The sequence below is a fragment of the Pongo abelii genome, chromosome 16, assembly GCF_028885655.2.
Source record: "Pongo abelii isolate AG06213 chromosome 16, NHGRI_mPonAbe1-v2.0_pri, whole genome shotgun sequence".
NCBI lineage: Eukaryota > Metazoa > Chordata > Mammalia > Primates > Hominidae > Pongo > Pongo abelii.
The window spans coordinates 46011890-46036569 of NC_072001.2; the positions used below are offsets into that span (position 1 = coordinate 46011890).

At 40.6% G+C, this 24680-nt stretch overlaps 1 protein-coding gene across 1 annotated transcript in view; it reads right to left on the reverse strand.

Moving 5' to 3' along the window:
• The window catches only part of UBR1 (ubiquitin protein ligase E3 component n-recognin 1), a 155920-nt gene extending 134575 nt beyond the window's left edge, over positions 1 to 21345 (reverse strand). Inside the window, exons 1-3 of the mRNA XM_024232699.3 lie at positions 21269 to 21345; positions 19889 to 20240; positions 323 to 579 (exon numbers count right to left, since the gene is read on the reverse strand). Of these exons, the coding sequence (XP_024088467.2) occupies positions 323 to 579; positions 19889 to 19969 (338 nt within the window). The 5' untranslated portion in view covers positions 19970 to 20240; positions 21269 to 21345. The remainder of the gene's footprint in view (positions 1 to 322; positions 580 to 19888; positions 20241 to 21268) is intronic.
• Positions 21346 to 24680: the final 3335 nt, after the last annotated feature.

A 24680-nucleotide genomic window follows, 5' to 3' on the forward strand; every position in this document is an offset into this window, starting at 1 on the left:
GGCCAGGAGTTTGAGACCAGCCTAGCCAACATGGTGAAACCTCGTCTCTACTAAAAATATGAAAATTAGCCAGGCGTGGTGGTGGGTGCCTGTAATCCCAGCCAGATGTGGTGGCGGGCACCGTAATCCTAGCTACTTGGGAGGCTGAGGCAGGAGAATTGCTTGAACCTGGGAGGCAGAGGTTGCAGTGACCAGAGATCGCACCACTGCACTCCAGCCTGGGTCACACAGCAAGACTCTGTTTCAAAAAACAAACAAAAAAAAAAACAAAAAAAAAGGATTTTAATAATTATAATCAATCCTATAAATTTCTAATTCTTACCTGCAAGAATAGGTTGTCTCTCCACTTTTGAAAACCTTCCCACAAAGCTGAAATGCTCCACTGTGCTTCAATTTCTCTAAGCAAATATCTGGATCTTCTCCAAATAAGTACCATTCCAGTGGAGTGAATATTGACATTTGTACACTTTCCTCCTGCTTTTCCAAGTCTGGGTCCATTTCAGCAAAGTAAATTTCTGGCACCAATTGTGCCAAATGATGCAAGAAAGCAGTATAAAAATCAACTTGCTGATCCCACCACTGAAAGAAAAGAAGATGAAAATTAGACTGACTTACAAGTTACTTCTTAATCATCTAGGGGCACAAGTAATGACATAATTCTATAATTTCAAAGTAATTTACAATATATTTCATCTTTCACCAATACAGAAGGAAAGTGGGTGATTAAAAAAAATTAAGCTTGGAAATAAGCAACTGCTCACATACCACCGGTATCTGAAAAAAAAAAAAAAAGAAGAGTAGCTGTAGTAAGAATTATCCTTCCCTTCTGAAATGGCCAATTCCTGCTATGTGAAGGTGGTTCTATTATCAGTCACAGGCTATACAGACAATGCATTCATCAAACACTTTGTTTTAGGAAACCAGAGTATTTAACAAGAGATTGAAATGAACATAGGCCAAAGTTTTGTAAACACAAAAACCACTAACCATAAAAGGAAAAAAACTAGATAAATTGGACCTCATCAAAAGTAAAACCTTCTGCTCTTTAAAAGAAACTGTTACAGATGGCTTATTTGCATGTGAAAACATGCTTACATTATTAGTCATTAGGGAAGCACAAATTAAAATGACAATGAGATACCCCTGCACAACTTAGTATAGTGGCCAAAATAAAAAACTGGCAATATCAAATGCTAACTAGGCCAACAGTGCTTTCCCACCTATAGTCCCATCTCAGGAGGCTGAAGTGGAAGGACTGCTTGAGCCCAGGAGTTCAAGGCTGTAGCGTGTGCCTGTGAATAGCCACTGCACTTCAGCCTGGACAATACATAGGGAGACCTTGTCTCTTAAAAAACAAACAAAAACAAAACACATTTGACTCAAGGCACATCATTTAAAAACAACAACAAAAACTTATCCAAGGAGTTTTACAAGCTAATATAATTAGAATTAAGATTTTAGATAAGGTTCCATAACAGGTCATTAAGGAAAGTTACAGATATTTGATTATATATAAGACTTTTTTAGTTTGCACTAATGAACCTCAATATTCCATTCACAAATAAATTCAACCTCAATATTCCATTCACAATTAAAACTTTATGAAAAATATGTTTACATTAGGTATTACTATAGAAATTAGTCCATTCTCTAAAGGGCAATTTGTAGATAGTTATTAAAATTTTAGATTTACATATATTTTGACCCAGAAATGCCCATTCTAGGAATTTATTCCTCCGATAAACATGTAAAAAGAAAGTATTTTTTTTTTTTGTAGCATGACTATTTTTAATCATCAAAGACTGGAAACAACCAAAATGTCCCAAAACAAGAGCTGAATAAATCATGGGACATTATAAAAAAGGAGAGGGCACAGATCTATATCCTGATATGGAACATAAAGCAAAAGGTACAGAACAGTGAGTATAATGTGCTACCATTTATACTGGGAGAAGGGACGAAAAGAAAAAAGAAGAGGTGAAGGAGATGTATCTGTATATGTTTATATCTGAATACAAAAATCTCTGAAAGGATTCAAAATAAACTCTTAGCAGTAGAAAGAGCCTAGGAAAGACTTAGCGTTCACTGTGTTAACTTTTTTACTGTTTTAATTTTTTACTGTATATACATTATCTATTTGAAATCATTTAAAAACTTTTTCAATCCTATACATTTCATGTACAGTTATTCATAACAGCAAAAAATTAAAAACCTGAATGTCCGTGAAGACATGGTAATAATCTATCATTTAGCCACACTCGTCCAAGTGTGAAAATATATATTTACATCCACCAGATGTGCACTATAACATCACTTGTAACTGAAAAGATGAAGTCCACCTAAATGTCTATCAATAAAGGTATATCCACTGTGGTAAAGTCATACCACTCAGTGCAGTCAGAATGTCATAAATACCGTTAAGTGGAAAAAGAAGCTTTAAATATAATTTCATTTTTGTAAAAAGTAAAAAATTATATATACTTTTAAAATTTCCACACATTTGGGTTTTCTTTCTTTCTTTCTTTCTTTTGAGATGAAATTTCGCTCTTGTCATCCAGGCTGGAGTGCCATGGCACCATCTCAGCTCACTGCAACCTCTACCACCTGGGTTCAAGCGATTTTCCTGCCTCAGCCTCCCAAGTAGCTGGGTTTTCTAATTTAATACATGTGGAGGCACATCTTTGCCTATGCTTCCCTAAACATAGACTAAGGGTCTGAAAGGAGAAACAACAAACTATTAATAATGGCTACACAGACCGGAAGGAACTGGGGAAAAGAATTAGGGATTGTCACATTTTTACTTTCAACAATGTTACATTGTTTGACTTTGTTAGACAAGTGTCAATACTTTTGCAACTAACAACAACAAAAAAAACTTCTAAAAAATCTACATGAGGCCTGGTGCACATGGTGGCTCATGCCTGTAATCCCAGCACTTTGGGAAGCCAAGGCGGGTGGATCACTTGAGGTCAGGAGTTCGAGACCAGCCTGCCCAACATGCTGAAACCCCGTCTCTACTAAAAATACAAAAATGGGCCAGGCATGGTGGCATGCACCTGTAATCCCAGCTACTTGGGAGTCTGAGGCACGAGAATTGCTTGAACCCGAGAGGCAGAAGTTGCGGTGAGCTGAGATCACGCCACTGCACTCCAGCCTGGGTGACAGAGTGAGACTCCATCTCAAAAAAAAAAACTACATGAGATAATACGCCCATTTAAAAATGATGCTGGCCGGGTGCGGTGGCTCATGCCCGTAATCCCAGCACTTTGGGAGGCCGAGGTGGGCAGACTACGAGGTCAGGAGATCAAGACCATCCTCACTAACAAGGTGAAACCCCATCTCTACTAAAAATACAAAACAAAATTAGCCGGGCATGGTGGCGGGCGCCTGTAGTCCCAGCTACTTGGGAGGCTGAGGCAGGAGAATGGCGTGAACCCGGGACGCGGAGTTTGCAGTGAGCTGAGATTGCGCCACTGCATTCCAGCCTGGGCGACAGAGTGGGACTCCATCTCAACCAAAAATAAATAAATATATAAAAAATGATGCCAAATGGTCTCAAAGTATCTCCAATGGGAAAGACAGTAACAGAGAGAAAGACACCACATTATTGTATTATGCTTTTTTTCTTTTTAATAGAGAAGGGGTCTCACCTAGGTTGGTCTCGAATCTTGGGCTCAAGCGATCCTCCCCACCTCCCAAGGACATGGATCTGACTGGGACTACAGGCTCATGCCACAGCACCTGGCTGACTTTTGTGTTATTTTTGCCCAAAATGTATATCTAATTCCAATCATGAGAAAATATCATACAAACCCAAAATGAGGAACATTCCATACAGTAACTGCAAAGTACTCTAAAAGTGTTACGGTCATGAAAACAAGGAAAGATCAAGACATTATTACAGACTGGAGACGAGAGAGAGATAACTAACTGTAACTGGGATCCTGGGTGTGATCCTGGAATAGAAAAAGCACATTCGTGGGAAAACTGATGAAATGTAAATCAGATCTGTAGTTAGTATTAATATTAATTTCCTGTCCTTGATAATTATACTATGGTTATGTAAAATGTTAACATTACAGGAAACAGGAAGAGGGAGGTAAAAGCACTGTGCTACAATTTATGCAACTTTTTTTATAGTCTAAGATTAAAACAAAAAAGAAATGATGCTGAAGAGGTTTATTTACTAATATGGAAAGGCATTAATAACAAACAGTTCAGTAAAGTAGGTTACAAAGCAGTATATATAAAATCTCAATTTGGTTAAATATTATATTTATATTTACATAGAGAAAAATCATGAGGACTATTTAACAAAATGTTAACAGAAATGGGTGGTGAGATTTTAGCATATTTTCATGGAATTCATTACTCTGCTTATCTAATGAGTAATATCCTTACAGTGAGTCCATATTTTGGAAGTAATTTCATAATTTTAAAATTTATTTTACTAATACCTTTTAAAAATAAATATACCTTCCAGTATTCCTACTCCAACTTTTCTGGGGTACTCATACACAAACAACTTTTCTCTACATACCTGGCAACAACTACATACTAACATAGAGATAATATTTAATGTTCTATGTTATACCTAAGGTTCTTTTCATCAACAGCACTAAATGAAAAAAAAAAAAAAAACTTGCATATTCAGCGCTACAAACCAAACAAAAAACCTTACTGTTCTATTTAATTATAGGAGGCATAGAACTAGCTCTTTTCAATTTCTCTTGTTAAGAGTAGAAGAAATTTGAGAGTAAAAAAGAGTACAAGCCTCTCACATTTTATAGATGAGAAAGCTGAATCACAGGGAAGTAAACTGACTTGTCCAAAATCATCAAACAACCAGTTGTTACCAATGTCAGGAACAGAACTAGGTATCCTAAGTCCTAAAGTTCAGTGCCCATTCTACTAAACAAAACATAAATATACAGTTTTTATTTATTTATTTATCTTTATTTTTATTTTTTTTGAGGTGGAGTTTCGCTCTTGCCCAGGCTGGAGTGCAATGGCACGATCTCGGCTCATGCAACCTCCGCCTCCCAGGTTCAAGCAATTCTCCTGCCTCAGCCTCCCAAGTAGCTGGGATTACAGGAACGTGCCACCACGCCTGGCTGATTTTGTATTTTTAGTAGAGATGGGGTTTTTCCATGTTGGTCAGGCTGGTCTTGAACTCCTGACCTCAGGTGATCCGCCCACCTCGGCCTCCCAAAGTGCTGGGATTACAGGCGTGAGCCACTGCATCTGGCCAAATACACAGTTTTAAAATCTACCTTTACTGGCTTGTTCAATTTCACATAATAGGTTGGGCATCCCACACCCAAAAATCAGAAACCAAGACACTCAAAGGAAATGCTCATTATAACATCTTGGATTTTAGATTTTCAGATTTGGAATGTTCAACCAATATAATACAAATATTCCAAAATCTGAAAAAATCCAAATTCCAAAACACAAGGGATACTCAACCAGTAATGGTAAAACAAAACAAAACAATAAAGTTTTGCCTTCTTAATTTTTGCTTTAACTATTGCCTTCTTTGTAATTACAATTATAAATGAAGCCTCTTAGCTAACAACTACTGAACACTACTGAAGGCTACTAAATATTCTTAAATTATATCTGTCATCACATGCTTTATCATGAATAATTGATATTTTAAAACATTATGGCTGGGCATGGTGGCTGTAATCCCAGCACTATGGGAGGCTGAGGTGGGTGGATCACTTGAGCTCAGGAGTTTGAGACCAGCCTAGGCAACATGGTGAAACCCCGTCTCTACTAAAAATACAAAAATTAGCCAGGTGTGGTGGTGTGCACCTGTAATCCCAGCTACTCAGGAGGCTGAGGCAGGAGAATCACTTGAACCCGGGAGGTGGAGGTTGCAGTGAGCTGAGATCATGCCTCTGCACACCATCTCAAAATAAAAACAAACAAAAAAATTAGCCAGACGTGGTGGCACATACCTGCGGTCCCAGCTATTCGGGAGGCTGAGGTGGGAGAATTGCTTGAGTCAGAGAGGGAGAGGTTGCAGTGAGCGGAGATCATGCCGCTGCACTCCAGCCTGGGCAACAGAGTGAGACCCCATCTCAAAAAACAAAACAAATTATACTCTTGGCTGATTTGGACAGAATGTCTGGGTGCTGATGCTTTAAATACCCTCTCCATCAGTCTCACTACTAGCTCTCTGTCCCTCCACCCCCACACCAACTTATTTATCCCTCAAGGCCCAGCTCAAGGCCAACCTTAGTGAATCCTTCATTGATCAGCCCAAGAAAATTTTTCTTCTGTAATTCTAATATAGCATTTGAAGGAGGTACTCATTCTGTACTTATACCACTGGCTGATATCATTAATTACCTTTAAATGTGTACATCTAGCCTCTTCAATTAGAATGTAAGCTCCCTGAGGAAAGGAACTTTGCCCTTCAAATCCCTGTATCCTATAGGCCTAGCACAAGTACACAATAAAAGTTATCAGTTAATTGCTAAATGCTACACATTTCTTGCCAGAGAAAACAAAGCAAATTTTGAAAACATTAAGCCTTCTATAACTTTGTGTATAGAATTCTTTTTTTTTTTTTTTTTTTTTTTTAAAGACAGAGTCTTGCTCTGTCACCAGGCTGGAATGCAGTGGCACGATCTTGGCTCACTGCAACCTCAGCCTCCTGGGTTCAAGCGATTCTCCTGCCTCAGCCTCCCAAGTAGCTGGGACTACAGGCTCGTGCCACCCCAACCAGCTAATTTTTGTATTTTTAGTAGAAACGGGGTTTCACCATGTTGGCCAGGATGGTCTCAATCTCTTGACCTTGTAATCTGCCTGCCTCGGCTTCCCAAAGTGCTGGGATTACAGGCGTGAGCCACCGCGCCCAGCCTAGAATTTTTATAGGAAATAAAGTTCAGTTACACTCTTCACAAAAATGTTTTCCATTATTGCCAAACTGTGGAAAATTTTTTTCAACTAAAATAGGTTTGATTTTTTGCCTTTGGTTGGTTGTTTTTAAAATTTTCCCCCATTTTCAACAGAAATAAAATTAAGAATTTTTAAGTACCAAGTCCAGGAAAAAAAAAAATAACTGTTTGGAATTAAGGGAAAGCTTTCCTAATTGACTATTCCGTAAAAAACAAGTTCTTAACAAGTTCTCAACATTAAAATTCCCAAACATTCCAAACATTTCCCTCATCCCCAAGGAGACTAGAGATATGTTTTCAACTCTGACCCAAGGGCTTAGATGCCTGTTTGGGAACATCATTCTGAAAAAGGAACTTACTTAAGTAGATTAGTTTTGTTTAAACCACAATTTGACCTTCCTTAAACAACTGCTAGACATCTACAGAGCCTTCAGAGCCTTGTAATTGTTTTTCTAATTCTTTTTAAAGTGGTAACAGAACCTGGAGGCGCTTCCATTTTTCACAGCCACTATGGATTAGTAATAATTAGAGCATCTCTAGGTACCAAAAATCTTTGATTATACAATGTTTTCTTCTAATATTATTCTACAGACTCAAAGGTTTACAGCAACCAGGCACAATGGCTCATGCCTATAACCCTAGCCCTTTGGGAGGCCAAGGCAGGCATATCACTGCAGCCCAGAAGTTCAAGACCAGCGTAGGCAACATGGTAAAACCCCATCTCTACAAAAAAACACAAAAATTAGCTGGGCATGGTAGCATGAGCCTGTAGTCCCAGGTACTCAGGCTGGGTACCTGAGTGGGAGGATCACCTGAGCCCAGGAGGTTGAGGCTGCAGCAAGCCCTGATCGCACCACTGCACTTCAGCCTGGGGAACAGAGTGAGGCTCTGTCTCCAAAAAAAAAAAAAAAAAAAAGCAAGCTCATAACTAAGCTAAAACCTACCTTCCTGTAACTTTTATCCTGTTACTGAAATAAACCAATATAATTCACTCTGCTTTTTCATCAGTCTTTTCAAATAAATGAAAATAACTATTATGTCTCTCATTTCTAGTCTCTTCATTTCATGGCTAAACCGAAACAAAGAGAATAAAGAAATTTGGGCAGCCCTAAAGACATGGTATCCTGACCACTCTCCAAGTTGATTACCCTTATGAAACTGCACAACATGCTTCCATAAAGAGGAATAGGACTATTTATTACCTTCCTTATCCTGAGCACTAAACTGCTTCAAAAGATCACATTCTGAAAAGGCGCGGTGGCTCAGCCTGTAATCCCAACACTTTGGGAGGCTGAGGCGGGCGGATTACTTGAGGTCAGGAGTTCAAGACCAGCCTGGCCGACATGATGAAACCCCATCTCTACTAAAAATACAAAAAAATTAGCCAGGTGTGGTGGTGCACACCTGTAGTCCCAGCTCGGGAGGCTGAGGCAGGAGAATCGCTTGAACCTGGGAGGCAGAGGTTGCAGTGAGCTGACATCACGCCACCACACTCCAGCCTGGACGACAGAGTGAAACTCCATCTCAAAAAAAAAACGCAAACAAACAACAAAAATATCACATTCTCACATTCCTTTTTTCTTTTTAAATTTTTTTCTATTTCTTTTTCTTTTTTCTTTTCTTTTTTATATATATTTTAAATCCTCTTTTTCCTAGCTCCTGCAAGCAGAGCATTCTTTGGCTGCCACATCACATGACTTAGTGAAAGTGCAGACAACTAAAACCCTTAGATCAATCACATGTAAGAGACCTAGTCCTATACCAAACGAACCTAGACATAAGGCTTTACTTTCATCACAATTAAGTTAGTTTTGACACAATATTCAGCCTATATGGGATTTATCCTTTACTTGTTACCCCTACCAGCCTTGTACTGTCTGTAAATATGATAAGTCTTCTATGTCTTTATGGCATTGATAAAATAAGCCAGAGTCAAATATAGAGCCACGTGACAAGTCCACTCTCTTTTCTTTCCTGTTGCGATAACGTATAAGCATGCTGTCAGAATTTGGTTTTTGAAAACATTTTGTCCCTCCTAAGGGACAAATTCTCTTTGTCCTATTTGTTGTATTCTCTTGTCTCTGTCATAGGTCATGCCCCAATTTTCTAGGCTTTCCTTGAAGTATCTGGATAAGTAAAATCTGCTTTCATAAACTCTGAGGTATCTATTTCATATTCTCTTTCTGCTGTATGGAATATATATCTGCAAACCAACTAAAATCCTCTCTTAAATTACAAGGCAGAACATGTGTGTATTTTTAAAAAATTGATAAATTAACAGACTTTCCCTCCAGTGGCTAAAGTCATTTCTAGCTTACCCATAAATACCAAAACTTCAAAGGCATTTTAAAAGGTAGTCCATAAAGACATTAAGTAGTTATAGCTTCACTCCTCTAAACAAGTCAAACAGACTTTGTTCTGAAGAGTGGCATTAAGTAAACTATTAGAAAGAGAATTATATTCAAGTGAGTAACAGTAGACTCCATTCTGGACAGGGTCTGTGTCATTCCCGGGCAGCAAGTGGGCACTTAGGAAAGTGCACTAACTCTACTGGAGTCTTATCAGTAACATTTATTTACCACAGCATATTTCCATAAGCACTCAGATTAGTATTAGAGCGTGACAACATTAAAAAAAAAAAAAAAAAAAAAAGGCTGTACCAAATGCTTAAAAAAAAACTAAGCTCATCAACTATGGTATATTCAAGAGGAGGCATGTTAACTGAAAATATCTTGAAAGAACATATAGGCGGTCATAGTAAATCACCTGGCATTAGAGGTCTTAATATTTTGTGTTAGGTCATCTGAGGCAAGGGGTTAAAAGCTTAAGGAAAATTATTTCACAGAGCACAGCATATGCTTAATACCTTTACAGAAATGGATAAAGTGGCAGCAAGGGAACTCCGAAGTAACCCTCAAAGTCAGAATCCAAAGAAAGGATGGGCAAGATACAGGCATACCTCAGAGACATTTCGGGTTCAGTTTAAGACTACCACAATAGAGTGAATATAAAGTGAGTCGCACAAATTTTTTTGGTTTCCCAATGCATATGAAAGTTATGTTTACACTACACTATACTAAGAGTGCAATAGTATAAAGTCTTTAAAAATGTACTTAATGTTAAAATACTGCTAAAAAATGCTAATGATCATCTGAGTCTTTAGAAAGTTGTCATCTTTTTGCTGATAGGGGGGTCTTCTCTCAATATTAATGGCTGACTGATTAGGTTGGTAATTGCTAAACATGGGGGTGGCTATGGCAATTTCTTTTTTTTTTTTTTTCTGAGACAGAGTCTCACTCTATCCCCCAGGCTGGAGTGCAGTGGCACAATCTGGGCTCACTGCAATCTCCGCCTCCCGGGTTGAAGCAATTCTCCTCCCTCAGTCTTCCGAGTAGCTGGGATTACAGGTGCCTGGCTCATTTTTGTATTTTTGGTGGAGATGGGGTTTCACCATGTTGGTCAGGCTGGTCTCAAACTCCTGACTTTAGGCAATCCGCCCACCTCGGCCTCCCAAAGTGCTGGGATTACAGCCGTGAGCCACCACGCCCGACCAGGCAATTTTTTAAAATAAGACATCCATGAAGTCTGCCACATTTATTGACCTTTTCACGAAAGATTTCTCTGCAGCATGTGATAGCATGTTACCTATGGCAGAACTTCTTTCAAAACTGGAGTCAATCCTTGCCAACTCTGCAGCTGCTTTATCAACTATGTTTATGGAATATTCTAAATCCTTTGTTCTTATTTAAACAATGTTCACAGCATCTTCACCAAAAGTAGATTCCATCTCAAGAAACCACTTTCTCTGCTCATCCAGAAAAAGCAATTCCTCATCCATTAAGTTTTATCATGGGTTTGCAGCAATTCAGTCATAACTTCAACCTCCACTTCTAATTCTAGTTCTCTTGTTATTTCTACCACATCTGCAGTTACTTCCTCTACTAAAGTCTTGAACCCCTCAAAGTCATCCATGAGGGTTGGAATCAACTTCTTCCAAACTCCTGTTCATGTTGATATTTTGACCTCCTCCCACAAACCATGAATGTTCCTAATGGCATCTAGAATGCTGAGTCCTTTCCAAAAGTTTTTCAACTGACTTTGCCCACATCTATCAGAGGAATCATAATTTATGAAAGCTATAGTTTTATGAAATGTGTTTCTTAAATAGTAAGAGTTGAAAGTTGCAATTACTCCTTGATCCACGGGATGTTGTGTTAGCAGGCATGAAAATAACATTTATCTTCTTGTATATCTCCATCAGAGCTTTTGGGTGACCAAATGTATTGTCAATGATCAGTAATATTTTGAAAAGAATCTTTTTTTTTCTCAGCAGTTCTCTACAGTGGACTTAAAATATTCAGTAAATCATGTTATAACAGATGTGCTGTCATCCAGGCTTTCTAGTTCCATTTATTCAACATACTCAGAGTAGCATAATTCTTAAGGATTCTTGGATTTTCTGAATGGTAAATGGAAACTGGCTTCAACTTAAAATTACCAGCTGCATTAGCCACTAGCAAGAGAGTCAGCCTGTCCTTTGAAGCCAGGCATTGACTTCTCTCTAGCTATGAAAGCTCTAGACGGCATCTTCTTCCAACAGAAGGCTGTTTCGTTTACATGGAAAATCTGTTTAGTGTAGCCACCTTCATCAATTATCTTAGCTAGATCTTCTGGATAACTTGCTGCAGCTTCTCCATCAATCAGCACTTACTGCTTCACGCTGCACTTTTATGTTGCGGAGATGGCTTCTTTCCTTAAACCTCATGAAACAACCTCTGCCAGCTTCCAACTTTTCTTCTGCAGCTTCCTCACTTCTCTTAGCCTTTGGAGAACTGAAGAGAGTGAGGGCCTTGCTCTTCAATTAGGCTTTGCCTTAAGGAAATATTGTGGCTGGTTCAATCTTCTATCCAGAGCACTAAAACTTTTTCCACATCATCAGTAAGGCTGTTTCACTTTCTTATATTTGTCTGTTCACTAGAGTAGCACTTTTAATTTCCTTCAAGAACTTTTCCTTTGCATTCACAACTTGGCTAACTGCTTGGCACAAGAGGCATAACTCTTGGCCTATGTCAGCTTTCAACAGCCTTCCTCACTAAGCTTCACATTTCTAGCTTTTGATTTAAAGTGAGAAATGTTGAACTTTCCTTTTCACTAGAATACTTAGAGGCCATTGTAGGGTTAACTGGCTTAATTTTAGTATTGTCCCATCTTAGGGTATAGGGATGCCCAAGGAGATGGAGAGAGATGGGCAAGTAGCTGGTCAGTGGGGCAATCAGAACAAACACAATATTTTTTTATTATGTTTGCTGTCTTTTATGGATGTGGTTCATGGTACCCCAAAATAATTAAAATAGTAACATCAAAGGTCACTGATCACAGATCATCATAACAGATATAATAATGAAAAAGTTTGAAATATTGTGAGAATTACCAAAATGTGACACAATGACACGAAGTGAGCACACAATGTTGAAAAATGGCACTGAAAGACTTCCTTGAGACAGGGTTGCCATAGACTTTCAATTTGTAAAGAACTGATTATCTACAAAGCACAATAATGAAGCTCAATAAAATAAGGTATGCCTGTATTTCACTGGTTCATCTGTATCACTGATTTATAAAAGTATCTATCCAGACACACTCTTTGTGCAGTACTGAGGACAAAAACCTTTTCATTTGCAGGATAATGTTTGGTATTATAAGAAGTCAGTTTCCAGCACTAGCACATCTACACTAAGTTACTGTTCCTTCCCTAGACTCTTAGTTAGTGGGGCTGAATCAGTCATTTTGACTTAGGGTTTTAGGACTCAATTTCACATCTAATTCTATAGAATCTGGTATTAAAAAATCACAATTTTCCTAACTCCCCAAAATAGAAATTATGAGATGGTGAAAAAACAAAAGCCATTAGGTCTTGCTAAGATCTGGTGACAAAGTACTTCAGTTAGGACTCAAAAGACCTACGTTTTCATCAGTTTTCCCACTCAGAGTGTGTCCTTACTACACAGAACTGTGCTCCGGCCTAAAACAATATAGATTCAAATTTCTAAGGAAAATCATCTCCAATTAAAATCACATATAACTCCTCACTTCTATTTTGAAGTCAAGAGATTATGTTATATTTTAAAGATCCCCTATAGCCCAGGCACGGTGGCTCACACCTGTAATCCCAGCACTTTGGGAAGGCGGGTGGATCACCTGAGGTCAGGAATTTGAGACCAGCCCAGCCAACATGGCAAAATCCCGTCTCTACTAAAAATACAAAAATTAGCTGGGCATGGTGGTGCGCACCTGTAATCCCAGCTACTCGGGAGGCTGAGGCAAGAGAATTGCTTGAACCCGGGAGGCGGAGGTTTCAGTGAGCCAAGATTGTGCCACTGCGCTCCAGCCTGTCTCCAAAAAAACAAACAAAAAAAAGTTCCCCTATAGATATGAGATTATGGGTACGTTTTTCTTTGATTTCCATAATGATTATTGCGTAAGCATAACAATATTAAACTTTTAAAAAATCCTCCCAGTTGAGCAGGAGACAACTTTGGGAAATAACAGAAATATTCTATAACCTGATTCGGTGGTAGTCACACAAGTATACACATTTGTTAAAATTTATCCAAGAAACGCCTTAAATGGTACATTTTTTATTATATGTAAATTATATCTCAATAATGTTAATATCTCTTAACAGTCTCAGCTTCTATTATCTCTACCTCCTCTCTACCTCAGTGTCTTATTCATTCAGTCATGCATTCAATAAAAACTTTGAAGCAATGTGCTAGAAACTAGAGATACAGCTGTGAACAAGAAACAGTTCAGGCCTTCAAGAACTTCACTGTCTAGAAGGAAAGACACATAGTAAACAGATAACGTAGAGTACAGTCTGAGACATGCTACATAAAACAGGAGTATGGAAAGGGTGCTATAGGAACACATAAGACGTGCCTCTTTTTTTTTTAGACGGAGTCTCACTCTGTTGCCCAGACTGGAGTGCAGTGGTGTGATCTCAGCTCACTGCAAGCTCCATCTCCCGGGTTCACACCATTCTCCTGTATCAGCCTCCCAAGTAGCTGGGACTACAAGCGCCCACCATCATGCCTGGCTAATTTTTTGTATTTTTAGTCGAGAAGGGGTTTCACCATGTTAGCCAGGATGGTCTTGATCTCCTGACCTCATAATCCACCCACCTCGACCTCCCAAACTGCTGGGATTACAGGTGTGAGCCACCGCACCAGGCCAAGAGGTGCCTTTAACCTGGCTCTACCATCACAAAAACTTGATGTGCCCCCATGTACTCAAATTCTAAAATGCCCCTTTCTGCCCACAAAGTTCAGTCCTCCCACTTATGTCAACCTCATGCCCTTTAACACCTCAATCCCACCCATTCCCTCCAGATTTCCCGTTTTGGTTTTTATTGCCTCCCTGTTCAGCCTGGACTCCAAGGTTAGCCACTACCCTAACATGCTGGCTCATTCCCTCTTTTTTCCATCTACAACCTCCAGCCACCAATCACTACTGATCTTACTACAATGAACCATTAATGTTGATCCTCAGTTATTCATTCATTTAAAAATATTTAAGTGTCTTCTGTATCAATCACATACCAAGATACATCAATGTGGACAGGCACGGTGGCTCATACCTGTAATCCCAGCACTTTGGGAGGCTGAGGCAGGCGGATCATGAGGTCAAGAGATCGAGACCATCCTGGCCAACATGGTGAAACCCCATCTCTACTAAAACTACAAAAATTAGCTGGGCGCGGTGGCATGCCCCTGTAGTCCCAGCTACTCAGGAGGCTGAGGCAGGAGAATCGCTTGAATCCGGGAGGCGGAGGTTGCAGTGAGCCGAGATGGCACCATGTACTCCAGCCTGGCGACAGAGCAAGACTCCGTCTCAAAAAAAAAGATGCATCAATGAACAAGTCACACATGATCCTTCCCTTCATGGAACTTACCTCTCCCTCTGGAGGAAGAAACAGACATTTCGCTAAGTAAATAAAGACAATACCGTAATTAGAGATTGTACTATTTGAAATGGGAGAAATAAACAGGTTGCTTTGACAGAGAATAAGAGGAACTCATCTTTTAGACAGGGTGTGTATTAAGAAAAAGCAGAGGAAGAACACTCCAGGAAAAGCAAACAGCACAGACCCTAAACCAAAATATAGCTTGGGCTTGTACTAACAGGCCAGGATGAGTGAGGAGAATGTAATAGGAAATGAGGTGGAGATGTAGGGGCTGGACCAGGCAAACTCTTGAAGGCTTGTAATGAGTTTAGACTTTATTCTAAGTATAAGAGAAAGCCACTGAGGATTTAAGTAGGAGACTGACATGATCTCATTTAATCTTTAAAAGATTACTCTGGTTGTTCTGTGCAGAATGGACAGGAAGAGGGCAACAGTGGAAGCAAAGAGACCACTTAAGAAGTCACTGCAGTAGCCAAGACAACAGAAAGTGACTTGGACTACATGGGTGGAGACAGAATTATTTGTGTTCAAGAGCTATGATGGAGGTGTCGTCTACTGAGACAGGGATAACAAAACTCTTGATCGGCCTTTCTCCTTTCCTCTCCTAAAATCTTGTCTTTCCTCTCAATATATGACACAACCAAGGCCAGGTGCGATGGCTCACATCTGTAATCCCAGCAACTGGGGAGGCCGAGGTGGGTGGATCACTTGAGGTCAGGAGTTCGAGACCAGTCTGGCCAGCATGGTGAAACCCCACCTCTACTAAAAATATTTAAAAAATTGGCTGGGCACGGTGACTCACGCCTATAATCCCAGCAATTTGGGAGGCTGAGGTGGGCAGATTGCCTGAGGTCAGGAGTTCAAGACCTGGCCAACATGGTGAAACCCCTCTCTTTACTAAAAATACAAAAATTAACCAGGCGTGGTGGCAGGCACCTGTAATCCCAGCTACTTGGAAGGCTGAGGCAGGAGAATCGCTTGAACCCGGGAGGCGGAGGTTTCAGTGAGCCAAGATCTTGCCACTGCACTCCAGCCTGGGAGACAGAGAGAGACCTTGGCTCAAAAAAAAAAAAAAAAAAAAAAAAAGCCAGGCATGGTGGTGCATGCCTGTAATTCCAGCTACTCGGGAGGCTGAGGCAGGAGAATCACTTGAACTTGGGACACGGAGGTTGCAATGAGCCGAGATCATACTGCTGGAAACAACACAACCACTGCCATGAATGCTTAAACCAAAAACTGAGGATGCAGATGTCAACTATTCCTTCCCTTTTGCCTCATGCCTAATCTATCAGCAAGTCTTTTTGCTTCTTCCATACTTTTAACATCTTTCTCACATTCATCCTCTTCACTCTATCTCCAAGGATAACCTTTCCAGTGCAAGCTACCATCAACTATGGCTTGGGTTACAGCAGCAACTTCTTAATTGCTCCCACTGTTTGAAACACCAGACATCCAAGTGAAGATGTCAAGTAGGCAGTTGGATTTATGATTCTGGAGTTCAGAAGTGAGATGACACAGAGATATAAATTTGGGAACTGAATACATACAGATGGTATTTAAAGTCACAGAACTGGATGAAATCCCCTAGGTAGAGGTTACAAACAGGCAATAGAAAAGAGCTGAGTATCATGCCAAGAGGTATCTTCTGAAATTGACTTAAGGAAGAAAATCTAGTCGAGGAAGACAGAAGGCAGAAGTTCTGGCAGACTACCTCACAACCCTCTTGATTCCCAATTTTTCTCAGTCCTCATTACCATGGACCCAATAAACCACCCTCTCAAAACAATACCCCATGCCATCACACTACTCTCACCTCCTACCTGCTTGCCTATTCTGTTTCCACATTCTTACCTCGTTCTTCCATTTTCTACCCGTTTCAATCATTCCTGTTCTCTTTCTCTCATCGTCTCTGTCTCACTCTCTCTTTTCTTCTGTGTGTGTGTCTATATATGCACACATTTTCCTCCTCAAAGATCTTATCCAGGTTGGGCGTAGGGGCTCACGTCTGTAATCCCACCACTTTGGGAGGCCAAGGCAGATGGATCACTTGAGGTCAGGAGTTCGAGATCGGCCTGGCCATACGGCAAAACCCTGTCTCTACTAAAAATACAAAAATCAGCTGGGCGTGGTGGCACACACCTGTAATTCCAGCTACTTGGGAGGCTGAGGCACAAGAATTGCTGGAACCTGGGAGGTGGACGTCATAGTGAGCCGAGATGGCGCCACTGTACTCCAGCCTGGGTGATGAAGTAGGACTCTGTCTTAAATAAATTAAATTAAATTAAACCCTGTCTCTATAAAATATGCAAAAAATTAACTCGGCATGGTGGCACATGCCTATATTCCCAGCTACTCAGGAGGTTGAGGTGGGAGGATCACCTGAGCCCAAGAGATTGAGGCTGCAGTGAGTTGTTTGTGCCACTGCACTCCAACCTGGGTGACAAAGCGAAACCCTGTCTCAAAACAAAAAGGATGTTATCCATTCCCACAACCTCAACTGTAAATTTACTGATAACCTCCAAATACCTAGCTAAGTGTTACTCAAAGTGTGGCCTATACACCACTATTACAGAATCAGCAGGACATGCTTGTGAAAATGCAGATTCTTGGACCTCTCCTCAGACCTACAGTATCAGTTCCCCTGGTAATTCTTAAGCAATGGCTTTTATCAATGTCCACTAATTCATACGTATTATTTTATTTGAATTGCATGTGAGATAACGCTAAGAATACTACAGCCTTCATGCTTACTAATAGCAATATGAATGAAAAAGGATCTGCAGACTAAGAAGGAAGTTTAAGGAAATCAGAGACTATAACCAGGGATTAGACTCTAATGGAAATTGTACGATTGCTTAAACCTCTATAAATGTCCCATACTATTTATCTTTGTTTAAAGATAAACAATAAGGAGTAGGGGGAACAACTGAGCTTGTATTGCTTAACAGCAAAGTAGTAAACTTGGAAGCCAGTGTCACACCATGGCTAGAATAAAATTAAAAACAGTAATAGCTTTAAAAAGAGAAAAAGAGAAAGAGAGAAAGGTAGAATGATCTGTAGAGTCTTCAGTAGAGAGATCCAAGCCAAAAAAGGGGTTATAAAGCTTAACAGTCACATGTCTTCATCTACTGACATTACTCTACCTTGAATTAAAATTATTTGGGCCCTTATATTACCTGTGTCACCAGACTGTGAGTTCCTTGAGGCTATATTACACAACCTACCTACTACTTTGCAAAACCCGAAGCCCTGCCCAACAAAATCTAATAATATTTCCTGAGATAAAGAGTTGCCACATAAATTCTAGCTCAATTCCTGTATCATCATCTCCAATTCCAAATTAGTGATGTCCAGAATGATGGGGTTTTATTGTATTATCTGGAAAAAATTAATGCATCAAAGCTTTAAATAAATATTAGTCTTCAGATACAAAACTCTAACAATCCTTCTGACCACAGCACAGTTTCCCCACTCCTTCTAACAAGCAAAACTCACAAACTACCACTAAAATGTTTCAGTTGCTTTTAAATTTGTCCTACCTCCTCATTCCTTATCATCTCAAATAAGATGCTTCCTCCTTCACGACCAGTAGTGAAGTGAATTTGAAGTGCTATTTGGGGTGGAGGAAAACGGCAAGCACTGACATAGTCAGTGGCCAAACCCTTTTTCCAACGCCCTCCCTACCTGGTTCCTACTTCCTAGACAGTCTCTTCAGTCCCTGGAGTTGACTCATTCTGTAGCTCCCTCTGTAGCTCCCTCTGTTCTTGCATAAAACAATGTTCAATTGTATGCAGGGTTTTAAAAAAAAAAAAACCTTCTAGAATGCTTTTAATCTGTAATCCCAGCACTTTGGGATGCCGAGGCAGGTGGATCACCTGAGGTCAGTAGTTCGAGATCAGCCTTGCCAACATGGTGAAACCCCGTCTCTACTAAAAATAAAAATAAAAAAATTAGCCAGGCATGGTGGCAGGCGCCTGTAATCCCAGCTACTCAAGAGGCTGAGGCAAGAGAATTCCTGAACTCGGGAGGCAGAGGTTGCAGTGAGCCGAGATTGCGCCACTGCACTTCAGCGTGGGCAACAAGAGCAAAACTCTGTCTCGAAAAATAAATAAAATAAAATAATGCTTTTATTAAACTACAAGCCAAAGAAACTTCAGAAAAAAATGTGTATATCCCAAATCTCTAAATGCTGCTATTTAGAAAGACAAACTAATAAAACATTATGCGGTGACAGATATTTGAATATTTTCTACATATCTCCACACTAGATGCCCTGGGCATCCAGAACATTCCCTAACATTGCCCCCTACTCTTATCTTCCTCGGCAGCTTTCTCCCTGTAGCTAGTGACTCAAATTTGTTCACTATCTGTGCCTTCCCATTCTTTCAAAATGCAAGAGCAAAGTATAGATTCCGACATTAATTAATGGTATTGCTCTGGCTTGAAATGTTTGGGAGTCCTTTCTTCACCTTTAAAAAGTAGCGACAGATGATGGGTTTCTCCACTGAGGGTTAGGCCGGGGGTTCCCAAGATGCTATACGCAAGGACAATTACTACACCTCACATCTAGACATGACTTGACAGTGGCAGCACTCCCTACAAATATCAGGTCCCGGCCAGCAGGCTATGCAATACAATACCAGGTGCTGCGTTCCCATCATCAAGAGTAAAGGGTTAGTACTGCTTCTACACGAAAATGGCTCTTGCTCCAACCCCGCCTCGGCCCCCACATCATACCGTCTAATAACATCACTGGTTCTTTCTACTTCAGAATAGAGACATGCATGCTTGAGATCATCAAGAATAATACATAACAAAGTCATTATATTCCGTAGACTTGGCTGGCAGAAATGTGGGTTGCGACTAACTTTTTATTCGGTGGCTTCCTTCCAGATCAATCCAGATAACTCCCCCTCCCCAGAGCCGCCATAAGGGGTGAAGCCCCACATCCTCCTAAGCGCAGTAGGGAGGGACGGGGGGGGAGGACAAAAGAGACTTGCCTATAGGGACTTACAGATGCCAGACGCTGAGGGGTCTGGGGTAACTCCGCGCTGATTTCCATCCTCTCCGCACCTCCAGCCTCCTCGTCCGCCATCTTGAGGGAAACTGACGCCTGCAGTTGCCGACCCCCGGCCAGAGGCAAGCGGAAACCTGTGGCCGGTCAGAGAGACAGGGACGACACTTTTACGACGGCCCCTGAAGTCGGGTTTGACGCAGACTCGAGGAGCGGCTTCCGGCCCGCTTCCCGGAAGCAAGCGTCACGACGTGAAGGGACTGGAGGGTTTTTTTTCCCTCTAATTTATCAGGCGTAGCGCTTGGTAGCTGACTGGTTGTATATCTGGGTTTGGTGCTGGGAACTGTTGCATCTACGAGGTAAAAAAAACAAAGTCAGCGTCCATTATGAAAGGAAGAAAACTTGTCAGGGGCTAAAGCAAGAACCTGTCCTAGCTGGCCGGTTGTTGGCCTGGAGTTGTTTTGTATCCCAACCTCCCTGCAGTAGTTCCCCAGAGCCTACAAAGTGAAAAAGAAAGTACTCACACATCTTCTATTTTTAGGATTCTACCCCGTGGGCACTTGCACATGTGTACAAAAAAGCTCGGGATCCAGCTTTATTGGGGAGCCCGGGGGGAAATAACAAAAAATTGGAAACCTAGTCATTCATCGATAAAGGAAAGACAAGATATACTATGGTACATCCGCATTTTGAAATACTGTGCAGCTCTTGAGCAAGATAAATCTGCGTGAAAGGATCAAGATAAATTAAGTGAGAGAAAAAAAAGCCAAGTTGCCGCAAACTATGTATTTGCACACATAGGCATTTAAATGTGAAGGAGTAAGTCTGAAAGGGGAAAGGGCAAAGTAGTAACTCTGAGGGCCAGGATTCGGATTGGAGGAAGAAGGTGGTCAAGAGCTACTTTACCTTCATTTGTATTTTAAATTGTTTACAAAACAAATAATTTTAAAGTATATTTTTAACAAAGGGAAGAAAATAAAGCTCCAAACAATGTGAAAAGTAGAGGAGGCTTTCCAAATGCTGTGGTCCACCTTGATTTGTAGAACTTTCCTGCCTAAACAATGTTTCTGCTCAAATGAACTACCTCCTGGGTGCTAAAATATTGTTTTTCCAGCCTTTTTTGCCCAATAACCACAATAAATACATTTTACATCTTATCACGGTACACCTATACAAAATTAAATGGGTATATATAGAATATGTATATATATACTGAAACTTAAATTTTCTGAAACAATACTTCCAATATGTCATATTTTCTATTCAATTGCAATATGTTTATGCGTTTAAGCCAAAATACTGCTTGTAGTTATTAAAGTGATACTATAACCCACAATAGGTATTGTCCCACATTTTGATAAAAATTGCCCTAAAAGTTACCTTGTCCTTTCCTGTCTCTACGCCTTTACTCCTGTAGTTCTCTTGTGCTACCCCACTCTCTTTTTCTTCTTTCATTCCTAGATAAATGAAATAGACTAGAACGTTCAGAAATAGGTCAGGGGCGGTGGCTCACACCTGTAATCTCAGCACTTTGGGAGGCCAAGGTGAATGGATCACCTGAGGTCAGGAGTTCGAGACCAGCCTAGACAACACAGTGAAACCCCATGTCTACTAAAAATACAAAACTTAGCTGGGTGTGGTGGCGGGTGCCTGTAATCCCAGCTACTCAGGAGGCTGAGGCAGGAAAATTGCTTGAACCCAGGAGGTGGAGTTTGCAGTGAGCCAAGATCATGCCACTGCACTCCAGCCTGGGCTGCAAGAGCAAAACTCTGTCTCAAAAAAAGAACAGAAAATAAAAAGAAATAATAGCAGCCACTTATTAACATCTTAATGTAATCAAAGCACTAGTATATTAATAACACTAGCTATATATTAATAACAATTCTTTAGGTAGATGTTACTACTTATATTTTACTGTCATGAGAAACTGAGAAAACTGAAGTTTAGAGAAGTTACATAATTTGGTTAGGGACATGCAGCTTCCAAGTGACAGAGCAGATATTCAGCCAGCACAATGGCTCACCCCTGTAATGTTAGCACTTTGGGAGGCCAAGGTGGGAGGATTACTTGAGCCCAGGAGTTTGAGATGGGCAACATAGCAAGACCCCCACCTCTACCAAAAAATAATAATAAATAAAATCCAGTTCAAATGACTCACAAGGCCCTATTCTTAACCATTTCACTTTATTACTTTATACCAAATTCAAGTATTTTACACATGAAAGATACAGCATTTCAAGTTAGAAGGAAATTATGGACTGCTTATTTATTTATTTTTTCAGATGGAGTTTCGCTCTCATTGCCCAGGCTGGAGTGCAGTGGCGTGATCTCAGCTCACCACAACCTCCGCCTCCTGGGTTCAAGCAATTCCCCTGCTTCAGCCTCCCAAGTAGCTGGGATTACAGGCATGCACCACCATGCCTGGCTAATTTTGTATTTTTAGTAGACACGATGTCTCTCCATGTTGGTCAGGCTGGTCTCAAACTCCCGACCTCAGGTGATCCGCCCACCTCGGCCTCCCAAAGTGCTGGGATTATAGGTGTGAGCCACCACGCCCAGCCAGACTGTTTATTAAGTGGTGCAAAAACAGATGGTTATGTAGCAGTTCCACAAAAAAAAAAATTAGACATAGAATTCCCATATGATCCAGCAATTCCACTTCTGGGTATATATCCAAAAGAAGTGAAAGCAGGGTCTTGAACAGATGTTTGTATACCTGTGTTCATTGAAGCATTATTCAGTACAGTCAAATGGTGGCAGGAGCCCAAGTGTCCATCAACAGATGAGTGGATAAACAAAACATGGCATATACATGCAATGGAATATTATTCAGCCTTTAAAGGGAAGGAAACTGTGACACATGCCACAGCATAGATGAACCTTACAGACATTAGGCTAAGTAAAAGAAGCCAGTCACAAAAAGACAAATACTGTGTAATTTGACTTATAATACATACCTAGAGTAGTCAAATTCATAGAGCCTTACAGACATTAGGCTAAGTAAAAGAAGCCAGTCACAAAAAGACAAATACTGTGTAATTTGACTTATAATACATACCTAGAGTAGTCAAATTCATAGACACAGAAAGTAGAATGGTGGTTTCCAGGGTCTGAGAGGAGGAGAGAATAGAGTTTAATGGGTATGGAGTTTCATTTTGGAAAGATGAAAAAGTTTTGGAGATGTGTAGTGGTAATGGTTGCATAACAATATGAATATATCTAATGCCACTGAATGGTATACTTAAAAGTGGTTAAATGGTAAATTTTATGTATATTTTACCACAATAAAAAAATTTAAAGAGGCCGGGCGTGGTGGCTCAAGCCTGTAATCCCAGCACTTTGGGAGGTCAAGGCCAACAGATCACTGGAGGTCAGGAGTTCGAAACCAAGCTAGCCAACATGGTGAAACTCCATCGCTACTAAAAATACAAAAATTAGCCGGGCATGGTGGTGCATGCCTGTAATCCCAGCTACTCGGGAGGCTGAGGTAGGAGAATCGCTTGAACCCGGGAGGCGGAGGTTGCTGTGAGCCGAGATCGCGCTACTGCACTCCAGCCTGGGTGACAGTGCCAGACTCTGTCTCAAAATAAAAAGAAAGAAAAGAAACATTTAAAGAGTAAGTAACTATCTGGGAAAAGATGGTCAGCTCCTTACCTCAAATCATATCTCAAAATAATTCTTTTTTTTTTTTTTTTTTTCTGAGACGGAGGGTTGCTCTGTCGCCCAGGCTGGAGTGCAGTGGTGCAATCTCGGCTCACTGCAACCTCCGCCTCCCAGGTTCAAGTGATTCTCCTGCCTCAGCCTCCTGAGTAGCTAGGATTACAGGTGCACGCCACCACGCCCGGCTAATTTTTTATATTTTTAGTAGAGACAGGGTTTCACCATGTTAGCTAGGATGGTCTCGATCTCCTGACCTCGTGATCCGCCTGCTTCGGCCTCCCAAAGTGCTGGGATTACAGGCATGAGCCACCGTGCCCAGCCCTCAAAATAATTCTTATTAAAGAGTTAACTGCTAAAAAGAGTAAATAAGTAAAAATTATTATTATTTTTTTGGAGACAGGGTCTTGCTTTGTTACTCAGGCTGGAGTGCAGTGGCATGGTCTTGGCTCACTTCAACTCTACCTCCAGGACTCAAGCGATCCTCCCACCTCAGCCTCCCAAGCAGCTGAGACCACAGGCATGCACCACCATGCCTGGCTAATTTTTGTATTTTTTTGTAGAGACAGGGTTTCTCCATGTTGCCCAAGCTGATCTCGAACTCTTGGGCTCAAGTGATCCCACCCACCTTTGCCTCCCAAAGTGCTAGAATTACAGGCATGAGCCAGTGAGCCCTGCCCAAAGTAAATATTTTTTTAATATTGAGGTGGAGAAGTCTTTTTTAAGCATGATGCTAAAGGCAAAAAATATAAACATAAAAATACTAATATGTAATTTTATTAAAATTAAAAACATAAAAATAAATGACATAAAATTTAAAAGGTAAACAAAAGCTAGGAAAAAATGTCTGCAGTAGACATGGCAGATCAAAGGATAAAATCCCAAAGTGGCCAGGCGCCATGGCACATCCTTGTAATCCCAATACTTTGGGAGGCCGAGGAGGGTGAATCACTTGAGCCCAAGAGTTCCAGACCAGCCTGGGCAACATGGCAAAACCCTGTCTCTGCAAAAAATACAAAAATTAGCTGGGCGTGGTGGCATGTGCCTGTAGTCCCAGCTACTCAGGAGGCTGAGATGGGAGGATAACTGGAGCCCAGAAGGCAGAGGTTGCAGTGAGCCAAGATCAGGCCACTGC